Source organism: Microcebus murinus, chromosome 2 (genome assembly GCF_040939455.1).
Source record: "Microcebus murinus isolate Inina chromosome 2, M.murinus_Inina_mat1.0, whole genome shotgun sequence".
Classification (NCBI taxonomy): Eukaryota; Metazoa; Chordata; class Mammalia; order Primates; family Cheirogaleidae; genus Microcebus; species Microcebus murinus.
In genome coordinates this window covers 92,013,962-92,030,795 of record NC_134105.1, presented here as the reverse complement: position 1 = coordinate 92,030,795, position 16,834 = coordinate 92,013,962, and the positions used below count along the sequence as shown (strand labels likewise).

The 16,834-nt window shown below is 35.8% G+C and overlaps 2 protein-coding genes across 5 annotated transcripts in view; one reads left to right on the top strand and one right to left on the bottom strand.

Moving 5' to 3' along the window:
- PHTF1 (putative homeodomain transcription factor 1) overlaps positions 1-10,794 on the top strand; it is a 65,162-nt gene extending 54,368 nt beyond the window's left edge. Inside the window, exons 17-19 of one of the 2 annotated variants that reach the window (XM_012778435.2) lie at positions 506-601; positions 1,874-1,999; positions 2,528-10,794. In XM_012778435.2, coding sequence (XP_012633889.1) covers positions 506-601; positions 1,874-1,999; positions 2,528-2,548 — 243 coding nt within the window. In that variant the 3' untranslated portion in view covers positions 2,549-10,794. Of the gene's footprint in view, positions 1-505; positions 602-1,873 lie in introns of both variants that reach the window. The other variant, XM_075999998.1, reaches the window with a different exon arrangement.
- MAGI3 (membrane associated guanylate kinase, WW and PDZ domain containing 3) overlaps positions 294-16,834 on the bottom strand; it is a 259,169-nt gene continuing 242,628 nt past the window's right edge. Inside the window, exons 20-22 of one of the 3 annotated variants that reach the window (XM_012778438.2) lie at positions 15,343-15,481; positions 14,403-14,493; positions 13,708-13,812 (exon numbers count right to left, since the gene is read on the bottom strand). In XM_012778438.2, the coding sequence (XP_012633892.2) occupies positions 14,444-14,493; positions 15,343-15,481 (189 nt within the window). In that variant the 3' untranslated portion in view covers positions 13,708-13,812; positions 14,403-14,443. Of the gene's footprint in view, positions 14,494-15,342; positions 15,482-16,834 lie in introns of all 3 variants that reach the window. The other 2 variants (XM_075999991.1, XM_012778436.2) reach the window with 2 other exon arrangements.

The following is a 16,834-nucleotide window of genomic DNA, read 5'->3' as shown; positions in this document are numbered from 1 at the left end:
GGCATCAGCCTAACTTATAGCAACCTCTGACTCTTGGGCTCAAGTGATTCTCCTGCCTCAGCCTACTGAGTAGCTGGGACTACAGGTGCATGCCATGATGCCCAGCTAATTTTTCCATTTTGAGTAGAGATGGGGTCTTGCTGTTGCTCAGGCTGGTCTTGAATTCCTGAGTTCAAATGATCCTCCTACCTCGGCTTCCCAGAGTGCTAGGATAACATGCTTGAGCCACCTTACCCAGCCTGTTATGATATTTTAATTGCTTCATCATTAATTATTTTCTTTACTCTATGTGTGGTTTTTTTTTTTTTTTTTTTTTTTTTTTTTTGCCAAAAGTAAAGGAGAATGGGACAGGGTAGGGTACATGATATGTTCTCTATAGGAATAGCTACTAGAATTTCAAAATTTATTTTACTTGAAAACATGACTCATGTAGTCTGCCAGATTTTATGCAGTATATTTATCTTTTTTCTGTGAAATTTACCTTAATCTCCATTCCTTTCTTTAGATTAATTTATATCTTAAGATGGAAAAAAAGCCAAATAAGAAAGAACAGCTTACTCTAGTAAACAATGTATTAAAGCTGTCCACCAAGTTGTTGAAAGTAAGTCATATCCTATGATATACTTTTACTACTATTTAAATTAAATCAGCTTCTCTGAGAAAACACCAAATGATGGATGATGCCCGGCGCCAGGAGGAGGGCTGGGAGCGAAGGCTTTGGCAGTGAGCCGGAGTCTGGGGCACAAGTCATGGTGCTGGTTGGGGCCAGAGCTGTGGTTGCAGAGCTTCTGGAGGCAAGCCTGAGGACAGAGAGTGGCTCCCCATCATAAAGTCGGGCTAGCTGATCAAGGGCATGAAGATCAAGTCCCTGGGAGGAGATCTGCCTCTTCTCCCTGCCCATCAATGAACAGGTTCAAGACATTTGTCACCATTAGAGATTACAATGGCTCTGTTAGTCTGGGTGTTAGTGGTCCGAGGAAGTAGCCAACGCCATCTATGGGACTATAATCATGGTCAAGTTGTCCATCGTCCCTGTGTGGAGAGGCTGCTAGTAAATATGATCGGCAAGCCCCACACTGCCCTTGCAAGGTGATTGGCTGGAGCCGGCTCTGTGCTGGTGGCCTCATCACTGCTTTCAGAGACACTGGCATCACCTTGGCCCCTGTGCCCAAGAAGCTGCTGCTGATGGCTGGTAATCCACCACTGCTGCAGGGACTGGGACTGTGCTGCCACCCTGGATAGCTTTGCCAAGGATAGCTTTGCCAAGGCCACCTTTGCTGCTGTCTCCAAGACCTACAGCTGTCTCATCCTAAACCTCTGGAAAGAGATGTTTTCACCAAGTCTCCCTGTGGGGAATTCACTGACCGTGGCCTAAAGAGTCTCCGTGTGCAGGACCCATGCTCCAGCTGAGGCTACCATGTGGTGTTTTTGTATAAGAAAAATTAAGTGAATTAGCCTGTTTTAAATAAATAAATAAAATGCTTCTCCTCTTGGAAAAGACCCTAGTAACAGTTACTAAGCTGTATAGATTCACATGCTGACCTGATGGTTTTGGGTTAATAACTCTATGAGAAAAAATGTCTGATCTTGTTACACAGAATCTCTGATGATTGCTGACGTGTCACATTTTTTAAATTACAGTTTTTTAAACTGCAAATGACATATCTATCACTCAAATCCACCTTAATTTTGCTTAGTGGAAAAGTAAGTGAGAATACATGATGGATTTTTTTTGAAGGTAGCCCCTCAGTATTAAGGAAAGACAGCCTTAAGCAGTCATCTTCACTCAAGACTTAAAAAACAGCAAGAAATCACTGAGTTGCTATCAAGAAAACATGGTATCTCATTTCAATTCTTTCATGTTTTTTTGTAGGAGCTGGATACACCATTTAGACTCTATGGACTGACAATGAATCCCTTAATCTACAATATCACAAGAGTAGTTATCCTTTCTGCTGTCTCAGGTGTTATAAGTGATCTTCTAGGATTTAATATAAGAGTAAGTATGACCACCACTCTGTAATATCTTAGTCTTAAAAATGACTAATAATCTGTCATTTTTCACAGTCTTTACACTTAGTGTATGTGCGTGACTAGCATGTGAATAATTCTTGAGGTATAGAAATAAGCAGTTTGATTGGTCTTCCACAGGTTTTCAGCTCAGGTTTTCTTATTTACACATGTACGTTATGTTTTCTTATTTACACATGTACTTAGACTGTGCTCTTGAATGGAAGAAAAAAATTGTTTGAATTTCCTATCAGTTTAACAGCATGAGCCAGCTAAGGGTCCTACGCTGATCTAGGGAAATGTACAGAGACAGAGTGAATGAAAACTGACCATATGTGAACTGTAGTATGTTATTTTTGATTCTGAAAGTTTTTAATGTTTTTTCTCTATGATGTTCTGTGGTTGCTGTTGCCAGACTTCATACTTTCTACTCTTGGTTCATAGTCATATATGTATATCTATAAATCCCACCTGTTTGTCTAAAAACTAACTTATTTTGGTGATTTTCTTTTCTTAGCTATGGAAAATTAAATCATAAACTGAGTTAAAAGCCTGAACTCTCTCCCCTGGCTGGCATCAATACTTACCCATTAAGGAAGGAGATGACAGCAGAAACCAGTGAGATACCCACCTGCTTGTTCACGTGCACAGGTGTTCTCATCTCTGCCAGATCTAACGAATGGTGTTTCCAGAGGAACAAGTCCTTTTCCAACTGGGTGTGCATGCTAAAAAGCTGTATTCTCATGGTTTTCAAACAATACGAATAGTCAGACTAAAGACTGTGTTATGGTAACACAAGGACAATTTTCTAAGTTAGGAAATTTATTCTGGGTACTTCAGTATTGTGACAGTTATATTTACTGGAAATAGTCTTTTGGGTAACTTTGGTAGATGCCCAAAGCATAAAGCAAATATCTTTTATTGGAAATATACAAATTCAATACTTTTCTATTACAGTCTATGGAATTGGAGATTTCATTTCTCTATCAAAAAGAGACCAAATAAACTATTTTAGGTTGAGTCCAAATAAAAGAACTTTACTGGGAAATTTCAGTTTCTAGGCCTTTTTTATTGTTGAAGGAAAAAAAATAACTTTTAAACTGTGAGTTTCCATTAAACTATGGAGAAATTTTTAATTAGTTTATAATTGTGAATTAATCCTAATAATTGTATTGTTGGTGAAAGAGTCATGCATATAATATGCTGTGTAATTCGGCATGAAAAATTTAAGTATATGCCTATTCATGCATGTCCATCATACAACATGCTTTCCATATAGACCATCTGAGCTGTGTTTCCTAACACAAGTATTGTTAATAGTGTATCGGTTGTACATCTTAATTTATTCAGTCCTTAGTATGTTTTCAGGTCCTCAGTGTCTATAATCAGCCATCCCATGCCTTAAATGATGTAGGTTCTATCAGCATCCCCTGTAGGTTCTATCAGCATCCCCTGTATACATGTGTATACATATGTTAATGAAAACTCTAGTAGTCTACTTATAATTCTTGCTCATTAAGTTACCTGCTTTGAAGAATCTCTTCAGGCAAATTGAAAGCCTGAAATCTTATATTTAATAAGATTCTGTGAATTTTTAAATGAAAATAATTTAGAAACTTGGTTATAACATATAAAGCATGTACTCATTCAGAATCAGAGTATCAGTTACACATATTCTAATAAGCAGGATTTTTTTTGAGCTTCAAAGATGTATTTCTCAAAAGTCCAGGGATTGACTTCAGACCTGTCTCTGAGTTCAAGTCCTTGACCCCACTACTTATTAGCTTCATAATCTGGGGCAAGTTAACCTCTTTGTGTTTCCATTTCCTCACCAGTTAAATGGGGATAATAACTATATAGTAGAGTTAAGATTAAATGAGGTGATCCTATAAGTTATTTGCACAGTGTAAAGTATTTAGCACTTAGTAAATCCCTACAGTAAACATTTATTATTACTATTTGAAGTCTTTCGAAAATCTTACTGATAGATTCCTAACTGTGAAGATGGAAAACATAGGAAGCAAGTTTGCCAAACTAGAAGTGGATAACCAAAAATATGTAGCTATTCTAAATGTTGCATGAGTGATAATTTTTTGTAATGGTAAAGCTCCATTAAATCTTTCCTTCTACCTTTAGAAGGAACTGTTCTGTAGAAGCATATCAGTTTTTCAACAGATGGCTCATAGAAACCATGCTTTTACTATTTTCCATAAAGAACAATAACAATGTTCTCAAATACAAAATTCAGCTTAGTGTAGATTTCAAATGAAGAAAGCTGATGCCTTCATCTTTTTCTCCTACAAAAAAATGCTGTTTTATTTTTATTTGCAACTTTTACACAGTGAAATCTTAGTTTAAATACAGTACTTAGAATATACTTATTCTTGTGGGTTGCTTCAGTTGTGGTTTTGATGGTGTATAATTGTTTTAAATTATTTTTCATATGGGTAAAATTATATGTAAATGTAGTTGATCATGTCAGAAACTTGGGAATCATTCTTGACTCCTTCCTTTTTCTCATATCCCCAATCCAATCAATCACCAAGTCTTCAAATAATTATCTTCTAGTTATCTTCCTAATTAATCCACTCTTCTCCATTCCTACTGCCAACCAACTTAATTAAGTCAACATCCTTTGTTTTTTGAGCAAGTTTCTGCTGCTTCAGTCCTTACATATGCATGACCCCCTTTTCCCTCCAAGCCCAATTCATTAGTCTCAAAAAGGTAATATATTTTATGAAATGGAAGTCATCATTTGGAATCCACTAGTGGCTTACTAGCACTTTGAAGGTAAAAATCGAAGATCCTTTTAGCAAGGCATATAGCCCCACCCTTTTGAGAAAGGTTTTTGAATCTTTATATTTAAAAGATACTTTTGCTAGGTATAAAATTATAGGTTTAAAGATGTGGTTGCTCCCCTATCTACTGGATTGCATTGTTTTGACAAGAAGTCTGTTGTCACTCTTATCTTTGTTCCTCTGTGTATGTTATCTTTTTTTTACAAAAAACTCTGGCTGCTTTTAAGATTTTATCTTTATCATTGAATTTGTGCAATTTAATCATAGTATGCCTTGGTATAGGTTTCTTCTCTTTTTTTGCATGGAGTTTGCTTAAGTCATTGGATCTGTGCGCTTACAGTTTTCTGATTGTTTTATATATAGTTTTTTCACATTATCAAGTTGGAAAAAAATTGGCTATCAAGGTAACTTTTCTGTACTTCACTCTCACCCACCTTCTTCTGGGACTCAAATTTACCTGTATATTAGCCTGCTTGAAGCTCTCTGATGCTCCATACATTTTCCCAGTCTTCTTTATCTTTAATTTTGGGTGGCTTCTATTGCTGTGCCTCCAAGTTCACTAACTTATTCTTTCACATTAATTTGCTGTTAATCTCATCCAATGTAATTTTTCATCTCTAGAACTTTGATTTTGATCTTTATTATCTTCTGTGTCTCTCCTTAACATGGGTATTCTTTTTTCTACCTTGTTTAACATAATAGGAATAGTAAATAAGGACATTAAAACAGTTGTTGGGGTTATTTTGGGTTTACTTTTATTGGTTATTCTCATTTTGGGTCATATTTTCCTGCTTTTTGCATGCTGGGTAATTTTTTATTGGCTGTGAATTTTACATTGTTGAATATTGAGTTTTGTGTATGTGTGGATTCTTTTTGTTGTCTTTTAAACATTGAACTTTGTTTTGGAACACAGTTACATTACTTGAAAACAATTTGATCATTTCCAAGTTTATTTTTAAGTTTCATTAGATGAGCAAGAGCACCCTTTAGTTTAAGGCTACTTTTCTCCACTGCTAAAGCAGTATCTTTCTGATGAAATTTTTTCACTTTGGTTGTGGGAACATGAACTATTCCAGGACTATATCAACTTCAGGAATTTCTTTTTGGTGGTTCTTTCCCTATTCTTAGGTATGTCCTGATATACTTGTGCCGATCAGTACTCAGCCGAAGACTTGGAAAGAGCCCTCTGCACATCTCTGAAGCTCACTCTCCTTGGTATGCAGCTGCATTCTCTCTGGTACTTTTCCTGGCAAATTGTAGGCCTCTCCAAATTCTCAATTGTCTCCTCAACTTAACAAGGCTAATTAGTTCTATTTGGATTCTACCTTCTGCATCACAGCCTGGAACCTGCCCCTAGGCAGTAATTTGGGACAGTCATGGGGCTCACCTTGTTTATTTCCACCATCCTGTGCTACCTATTGTCCAACATCTAAAATCCATCTTTCATTTATTTTTTCCATTATTTTCAGTTATTTTAAAGTGGAAGAGTAAATGTTTTCCTCACCGTACTAAATGATACAGATTACTCAGTTGCTCAACCCAAAGGCTCCATATTTAATCTACCACCAAGTCATGTCAGTTCTACATTTCCACTATTAGGTTAGGCCTCATTTAATCTCACCTGCACTACTATGCTGACACACTGGTTTTATTCTTGCCTCCTAAGTTTGTTTTCCATAACCACATGAATGAGCTTAACAATGTAAAAACTATACTTACATCATTTCTACTTAAACCCTTCCTGGCTCTCCCCATGGTGTTCTCCAAAGCCCTTTATTAATCAGGCCTGCCTCCCTTTCCAACTTTATCTTACTCATCTTGTTCTTGACTTCAGGGATAAAAGCATTGATGGAACCAATCCAGAAAAAGGGTTCTCATTGTTCAGGCCTTGTTGTACAGCCAAAAGACTGGCAGCTGGTGTTATCTTTTCCCTTCAAGGGTTGGGGATTTAGTAGCTTCATAGATAAGGGAAGGTCCTGATCATAAACCCAACTGCATTTGTACAAAACAGCCTATCCTTTCCTGCCTTATATCCTGGTGCTTGCTTCTCTTCGTTCCTAATACATGTCCTTTGTGGCATTTTTTCCCACAGAATAGGACACTTTCATCTACATTAAAAACCTATTAAAGCAAATATCATTTCTTCTCAAGGATTTTCCTTAATGGCATCTGAGAGCTTGTCTGCTGCCTCTTGCTTTAAGTTGTCTTATAGTGACTTTGCTTTTTCTCAAGTCATATAATCTATAGGTATACCTTTATTAATAGTAATCCTGCACCCACATAAAAGCTGCATTTTCAGTATGAGATTAAAAGGTATTTCACAAAAAGTGTGAGGCTTTTGCACCTGCTAGCATAGTGCAGCAGTGACTTCATGAATTTCCTTTTTTCTTTAATGATCCTTATGTCAGACTCGTTTATCTTGAAATGGTGAGCAGTCGCAGATTCATACCTCAGTCTATAGCACGTAGCAAGCAATTAACTTTTTCTTGTAATGTCATGACTTTTCTCTGCTGCTTGGGAGCACTTCCAGCATCACTAATGGCACTTTATATGGGTCTCATGGTGTTAATCAAGGTTTACAATCAGCATTAAACATGGTGAGAAATATGCAAGAACTGTGAGAGATCACTTTTCACAGCAATATGCAATTTACTAGAGAGAGGAACTGCTCACAGGAGATGATTAACCACATGGCATTTTAAGTGGATACTCCCAACACTTGAGCTCACTGCAATAGCAACAGGACATGGCTTTGGAATTGTTACAGTAGTATAGTATGAACTATAGTTAATTTTATGTAGTTATAATTTAATACTGCATCTTTACATGTCTCATGGCTGGTACAGTGTACAGTCTGTGCATAAGTGTTGATACGTTTTAACTTTTTATAATTTGTGTATATTTTATGGCATTAAATAATAAAATAGACTATTACCTATATTTTATACATTCATGACATACCTAACTTTTTCAAGTTTTTTAAAATTTCTTGGCTATGTGGTTTGTCTGAGTTTTTAAAATTGTCATAAACTCCAAAAATTTTCCAATATATTTATAGAAAATTCATGTCTAAGTGGGCCAGACAGTTCAAACCTGTGTTGTTCAAGGGTCAGCTGTAATTTCGTGGTTCTTCCACCCTCAGTGCTTCATTAATCCCTGTGTAATAATTTCTAGGAACTTGGGCTTTTGTTTGGATTCTAAAAAAGGAGTAGCATTTTGGTAATGTTTACTTGTTACTGAGAACTTAAACCAAGATGTAAAAACAGAACTAGATCATGCTATTTATATATTATTTAATTGGAATAGTAATAACCAAAGAAGGATAAGAAAAATACCTGTTGACTTTTTAATCTGCTGTTGTATTGGGAAAAATTGTCATGAGAGAGCTAATCTACAAACATCCTAACTATGTATAGTATGGTCCATTTATAATATAAACATTTTGAAAAGGTGAATAACCAAATACTTGCCTGACTGGAATATGGTTATCGTGACTCTCAGAGACAGGTAGAAAAATTCTAAATACCAGAATGTCTGTCTTACAAAGTACAAGTTTATGGGCTTATGTTTTTTTTAGGTTCATTGTATTTAGAGGCAATTAGGCCTGTGTGCTGTAAAAATAACCTTTCAAATTAATAAAACTAATTTTTGAAAACTTTTAGATCTACATACTCATAATTGGCCAGGTGAGTCTCACTCCCAAATACAGCGTGTGATTTGGGAATATCAGGAATTCATTATTCATGTATTCAAATCTATACATGTATTGACTAGTAGTTTTAAGTAATCCTTTGCTTCTTGCAGTTATTGGTGTCCATGCTGAATAATGAAGTTTGAGGTTCACAAATGTGTGATAGTGCTATACCTTTCCTGCAGCATATCCTGAGCATATAAGCTGTAATAACGTATTTCATTATTAACAACAAATGGTTGTCCTTTATTAAGAACAAGTAGGTCTTTTGATTTATGAATTTAATAGCTCTGGTTGACTTTAATGCAAATATTGCAAAATAGATACCCACTGAATTCTTTGTCAAAATGCAGGTTTAGGCTAAATTAAAGCTCTTGGCTATGTTTTTCTTTTGTTTCTTGCTTGCTTTCTTTTTTTTTTTTTTTTTTTTTTTTTTGGATACAGGCTCTTGCACTGTCACCCAGGCTGTATGTAGTGCAGTGGCATCACAGTTCACTGCAGCCTCAAACTCCTGGGCTCAAGCCATCTTCCTGCCTCAGCCTCCCAAGTAGCTAGGACTATAGGTGTACAATACCATGCCCAGCTAATTATTTTATTTTTTGTAGAGATGGGGTCTTGCCATGTTGCCCAGGTTGGTCTTGAACTCCTGGCCTTAAGAGATCCTCCTACCTCAGCTTCCCAAAGTGCTGGGATTACAGGCATATGCTACTATGCCCACTCCCTTTTTTCATATTTTAATGTATAAGTGAAAAGATTCAGAGTTTTCTATTAGATTGAATTCCAACTGTTTATAAGCCTTCCCACTCCCTTCTTATACTTAAGGCTACTTATGTGGCAACATTGAAAAAATATATATGCAAGTTAGTGGATATCTTAATAGTTTAAGATAACTAAACCAAAGATTACAGATTTCATGTAATAATTATGGCATACTTTAAGTCATTATATTCCTGATAAATTCTAATAGCAGAACTGAAAAACAGCCATCTAAATAAATATTATTGTTTAAAACCAGATAGGTTTTAGGCATTGGAGCATGCCATGATGAAGTAAAAGTTGCTCTGATGTATTCCTCATACCAGACTGAAATGTCACATTCTGTAACAAGTACTATGTATACACCAGTGTTCCTTAGTTTCAGCAGCACACTGGACTGAGCTTTAACTTAAACACATTTTTGTGGAAGTCATAAGTCAGACTGTCATATGATTTAACTAACTTGTATACTCACTGCTTTCTTAAAACCCAACTTTGAATGGTGGACATATTTTTTTTTCCTTTCCTTTTTATTAAATAAAAAAATTTTATCTTTTTTTTTCTTTTTCCCCAGAATTCATATGTTGAAGAATGGTGGACATATTAAACCCAAAATTCTTCATTTGTCTGTTTAAAAGCATTTGGCTTTTTGTTGCTACGTGAGAATATCTTGCTATTAAACAAGGAAATAACAGGATATTCTCATGTAGAAATAAAGAGTCAAATGCTTTTCTGGGCCCAAGACTTCTGAAATAGTTGACCCTGTTCAAAAGCTGCTTAGTCCATAACGATTGATATAATAGGATCTTAGCCTTCTAATCTCACTAGTGAGACAATGTAATAGTATTCCAAACGTTTTCTGCCTGTTGTGACCAGTAAGAAAATATGTCCACTAAAAAAACAACAAAACTATTTTCTGCCACTTTCTGTAACCTATGATATCTCCACTGTGAGGCCTGGGAACAAGGGTATTGGGTTTATTTTTAGTGTGAGTTAATGCAATGGTAGGTAGGAATTTATTTTTCCCCTCAAGAGTATTAAATTAACCATGGTCTTGAGTTAGGTTTTAGGCATTTTTCATACCAAGAATTTAATAAAATCAAGTCAGAATGTTTCATTCTGTAAGTATAAAACTAAAATAACCTTTAAAAATAATGTGACTAGTCATAATCTGATGAAATAGTATTTTGTGACTTTGTGGTAACTGGACTTACAGTACTATAGCCATTATAAATGTCTAGTAACTGAATTGCCAAGAAGTCTTCTCTCCCTGACAGTATAAGAAAGGATTTTTTAAAGTAGCAATTTATCCAAAGCTATTTTCTTTACAATGAAAGATGAAAAACAGGTATAATGATACTGAACTCTTACCAGTGTTAGGGTTTACATATAGATAAAGTATAGCTATACAGGTAAAATCATCATAAGAGTCTTCCTGATTGTGGGACTTTGCATGTTTGTTACTTGGAGGGACAGACCATGATGGGAACTAGCTTCACCATTGGAAAGCAACATTAAACAATCTGACGGTAAAAGAAATGCAAGCCATGAAATGTTTTTTTTTGTGTGTTTTTTTTTTAATGTCTATATAAAAAATAACGAGCGATTTACAGATCTTTCTCTAATCAGAACCTCAAGTGTATATATAAAGGTACTGTACAATATATAAACATTTACAGCCAGTACATCCATATTTTGCTCAGCATTCCAAGGCCACATTGCTAAGTCAGTATATATTCAGTACAGTGACAGATTACTTAGGAAGAGCCACATCAGACTGACAACATATGACATCAGTTATGTCACACTTAACAATAAAAGGATTTATATCACTAATTGTGGACTATAGGGAAAATAAACCATTTCTGTGATACTAAATTCTTAACATTTATCAAGCCTCCTAGATTTGCTCTATTCGAGTAGTTACAATAGGTGGGTAAATATAATTCTGGATGAAAAGAGGATTTCGAAAATCTCACACTGGGAAGCATGTCTTATCTACAGGGGCTGATACAGTTGTTACATCAAAGAGCTTCACAGTCAGACTTTCAGCGGGAAGGACCTGGACATAATGTGTTTCACAAGATGAACCCAGGGTGACAGAGCAAGTGTCCATAAAATAGGTTTATTCTGAGAATGTGCCTTTATTTATAGATGCTACTTCAGGGGACTGAAAAACCTGGATGTACTTTATGGAGTTAACTATCTCCAATTTCCAACAAACACCTTTTTATTTAGACTTTTAAAAATAATTCTGAAAATTTGTATAAGCTAAGCAGATATTTAGTCTCACTTTCTTGTTTTTAAGTAAGAAAGTTAATGTAGCTAAAAGTTAATATTAACTAAGCTCCAGCAAGGACTGTCTACCACATTTGTCCTTACTTGCTGGCAGGCCTTACACAGGTTCTGCTTCTAAACATCCGAAACTTAAACATTTGCTACCAGAAGAGTTGGTACTTTATCTGTCCATGGAATGTGAAACTGGTTTCATGATAGAGTCCCTCACATAATCTATATCATTTTGACTCTTCAAATCTGTATTATGTATTAAAAGCCAATGTCTTTTGTAGTAGGTACAACCAAAATATCCAAAAATAGATAGTTGATAGTTTTTCTCTGAAGAGCAATACACACTATTTCCACATGCTTCTTTGTGGTTTCATAATGAAATAACTGAAATAGAAAGGGTGACCTGAGATGCTATAACTACATCAAGGTTGGAATCACAGCAGGAGGTAAACTCTATTACTTAAAATGTAAGTACTTTCTCATTTCGAACATTCAATTGTAAGTAATAATTTTAACAGTTATTTGAAACACCTTATCTAGCCAAATTAAAAATAAAAAGCCATAAGAAAGCATTAATATTTGACTATATATTTTTCCCCTTAAAAGTAGTGATATTTTGGAGTTTTATTTTTGAACTGGGACATCATCAGCTGCTAAAAGAGATGATCACCATCTTTAATGATGAGTTAATCTCTTCTGCAAGGACTCAATATTTCTCTCTGTAAACATGCAACATGCTATTGAGAACAACTTCCAAGCCAAACCTAACTTTTTCATTACTGTGGAAATAGCTGAATGAGAAGGCTAAAACAGACATGATACAGTAGGTAACTTGGCACAAATACAAAGTGAGCTGTGACCACACCGTGAATATCAACATATGTCATTTGTTCAGACACTCCATGAAGACGAGCCGGGCAGCCTGAGCAGGGGGTGTGAGATGAGCGCGTGGACGCAGCTCCTTCCTGAGTGCGAGGGAGGGCAGCCAGCCATGGGGACAGTTGGTTCTTAGCAATCCTAAAGGCCCCTCATGCAGCCTAGGTAACTTGGTGCTCAAATTAAAATGTACTTAAGTGTTTCAGAATTTCTGAAAAAAAATTTTTTTCTGGAAAAATGCTTTTTAGTAAGAAAAGATTGCAACTTGTTTTTCTTTGTTTTATACTAAAGGTCACAGCCGCTTCTCAGCCATACCAGTAGTACCTGTGACTTTATTTGCACTCGGCACCTTCCAGGGCCCTGGAGTTATTTGTGTTTTCTTAACTGGTGAACTACATTCAGGTTTGAACCCTCCAGTCTCTCTGTTTTTGTCAGCTGCCTCTAGTTCTTTCCCTTTGTGACCTTCTATTTTGTTTAAAACCATTCTCTCTTCAGGTTCCTGCTTCAGCTTCTTTTCTGATACTTGGACATTTTCTCCTACTTTATCTTTACTAAAACTTGTTTCTCCTGTGATTGCTTTCTTTCCTTTTTCATTGTCAGACATGACTCTACTAGTAGTGTTATTAGTCTTTTTGGATGGAAGGGACTTTTCGTCCATTCTTTTGTTTTTCTCTGGAGACTTTGTTCTGTTTTTTCCCAATTGACTCTGCTTTGCATCTTTCCTGATGACACCTGATTTTTCTTTGTCATCAGCCTTATTGTTAGTATGGCCTATTCTTTGACTCTCACCTAATAATTTGGCTTCAGCATTTGATGGATCTTTGCTTCCTTCAATTTTTTGCTGCTTCTTTGGGCTGGAAGAACGTCCTCTGCTTTTTCTGCCATGATCTTGTCCAGAACCTGCCTTGGTGCTGATCTGACAACTTTTATTCTCCCCTTTCCTGGGGCTCAGCGATCGCTCTCTGGGTCTTCTTTTGGGGTCATTTGTTAGAGGACTAGAAATCGTTTGCAAATGTTCTTCTGTATACCGACTGGATGACTTTTTGGGACTAGCAGATCTACCTCTTTGTCTAACACCGTTTTCTACTTTTAGTAGATTTTTCTTGTCACTGTGCCCATGACTGTTGGGTGGATCCCGCTTATTCACATTTTTCTGGAGAAGAGACTGATGCTTCATTTCAGACTGATTTTCATTTAAAGTGCTTTTCTTTTCAGGCACAGTGTCCTTTAATTCTTCTGTCTTTCCACATATCTGAACTTTCATTAAAGATTCTTCAATTGCTGGCACGTGAGACTCTTCAAATATGGAAGCAGAATGTGAAGATGGGGGAAATGGTGACTGTTCATCATAAATCACACTTGAAGATGAAAGATTGTTAATATCCCAATCACCTAAAAAAGTGATTTGAGTGGAACATTATTAAATTTTAGAATTATAAATAGGAACAATAAATTTTGAACTTTGACAGCCATTTGCATTGTACTGACTGCTTAAACAGCTTGGGTATGAATATTTTATACAGTTTGTATATGTTTACATATCTCTGTAAAGGCAGATGTGTATAGACATCTGTTCATACTTGAAAGGAAGGTTGTTTATAGATACAAAATAACAGTATTTTTCCAATTATGTATAGTTGAGATAATATATGATCTGTAAATTCTTTATTAGTAAAGCCCAATCACAAACTTAGAAATAATAAAATTGGACCAAATTACCTGGTCCAAGAAGCTTACTAATTATCAAAGGATACAGCTTAAGAAAATGACAAAATCACTAATTAATAAAGGAAACCAAACTGTGGTAACCAGAATAAGGTTCATGGGCATTTGTAAATAATTTTATTGCATTAAGCTGTCAAATTTAATGTCAAAAGGAGACTGAAAAATGCAGAAGATAGAAATAGATGTATTTAATAGCATCATTTTTAATTAAAAAGAAGACAAAAGAAGGAAGTGATTTACAAGACATGCAAATTTACCAAGTCTTTTTAAGGAAAGACCAAGAAAAGCCCTGAAAGCCTTAATGTTGCTCAGGTTTCACGTAGGAGCACAGACCGGAAGGAGCCAAACCTGAAGAAGGAAGAGAAAAAGCCTAGGACTATGTGAAAAAAAATCAGCGCAGTTAGCAAAGATGTCACTGGGAACGTATGATTTACAAGCAGATGGTGGAAGGTAATATAGTCAGAGAATCGTAAGCTGCAAGGGGACTGTAGGAGGTTATGTCTACACTTATTCCTCAAAAGCTCTGTGGTGGGTTTGAGGCAGGGAGCCAAAGGAGACAAGTACTGCTTTTATTCTAGAATAGTGCATTCAATTAAAAAATAGTGATTTTCAAATACTGTGATATTTCAAAAACACAATGAACAATACAGCAAAACCAAGGGAGGTTACGATCAGTACAGGAGTACAGACATGGTCTCAGGTCCAACTCCCTTGTCTCCAGGTAAGGCTATGGCAATTTGGTTTTGACAGGTGACCAGAGACCTTAAAGTTTTTATGCTACTTACTCATACGGATATAATCTTATTAATACTTTACAGAAATAAATATTTGTTGGTAATGTGTAATTAGCCAAGGAAGGGAGAATGCTAGGATATTCTGAAGAGATTTAAAATGTTTTTCATGATAGTTGTTTGCCTCTAATTAATGTACTTGCTTTTTACAGGCACATTTCTCTACAAAAGCAACTATGTTTTCTGATGAAATCAATTTAAAAACATATTCCATTCCAACAAAAGTTTTGCTTGAAGTCACTTGTTTTGTAATACTATTATGATAACTCTGTAATTAGCTTTTGATGGTTCTGATATTCACCTCTGAATTAGCTAGTAAAATATCCCCTTCAAATAGATACTCCTTTTTGTTTTGCCCCCTCCCTAACACACGATTTTTTAACTACCAGTGGTCTCCTTTACTTACCGTGGTCAGGTATCAAGCCAGTTCCTGGCCTCAAAAGAAGAAGAACTTTATTTCCACCAGCCTGAATGAGCTCAATTGCTCGAGTATGTGTGATTCCTTGGGTTGGTTCCCCATTGATTTCAACAATCTGGTCACCAACCTAGACAGGGAACATTCATAGCAACATGAAACTGTGCGTCCTTCAATTCTGCTTTTCTCAACTCTTGAGCCATTCAACCTTGCTACATGACTCTATTTCATTTATAGAATACTTCACTTGTACACAGTGCTATCATGCTAGAGTTGATGAGAGGACAGATAGTAACAATAGGAAGCGACAGTGTCTAGTTTTATTTGCTCTATAAAAATCCTACATGGAAAGTTCTATATGGCTAGTAAGTCAGGATCTGGGTATCTTGAAATCAATAATCAAATTCTGGGTAAGGAGCAGTGGCTCACGCCTGTAATCATAGCATTTTGGGAGGCGGAGACAAGTGGATCACTTGGGACCAGGAGTTCAAGACCAGAATAGGCAACATAGCAAGACCCTGTCTCTCAAATAATGAAAATAGCTGGGCACAGTGATACATGACTATAGTCCCAGCTTCTCAGGAGGATGAGGCAGGAGGATCTCTTGAGCCTGGGAGTTTGAAGTGGCAGTGGGCCACAATGACACCACTGCACTCTAGTCTAGGCAACAGAGTGAGACTCCGTCTCAAAACAAAAAACAAAACCCTAAAAGAATTAAGCTTGGAGACCAGATTATAGTATGAACATGTAGGAAAATAAACATAAAACTAGGAATCAGAATAAGATGTCTCAATACCACTGCTATTTACTAGAAAAAGGAAAAATATGGAAAAGTGAAGTATAACTTTTACAAAGGACCTGATGAAAAATAATAATGGTAGTGATTTTCAAAATCTATTTCAAGATGACATACAACTGAAGGATTGGCTTAAAAACAGAAACAATGGAATATTACTGAAATTCCAAAAACAAATATTATAAATATAAGAGTTTACTAAAACAATCCAGAAATAACACAACAGAAGAGGACTTAATTACTTAACCAAGGTCAGTGGGACAACTCTATCTTTAGATACAGCATGGCACAGGGATTAGTAAACCGGGCTTTGGAGTCATAATGTCTGTGATTCACATCTTGAGTCTACCTCTTTATAGCTGAGTAGTCTCATTTTCCTCATCTATTAAATGAGAATATTACTGTCTACCTCCTGAGGTGGTTGGGAGGATTTAATGAGATAAAATATGATTACACATCAAGCAGAAATGTTAGTTTCCAAATTACTTTAAAGTGTGTCATTATGAAGATTTAACTGTACACTTACACCTCATTCTATACAAAGCAAAAAACTTCAAGTAAACTATGAAATAGAAAATGCTTTGTTACATATTTATTTCAAAAAGTCTCACTCTTGAACAAATAAGATATCAGAAACAAGATTGATGGATTTAATATATAAAATGAAAATACCTTAAAAAAAAACAA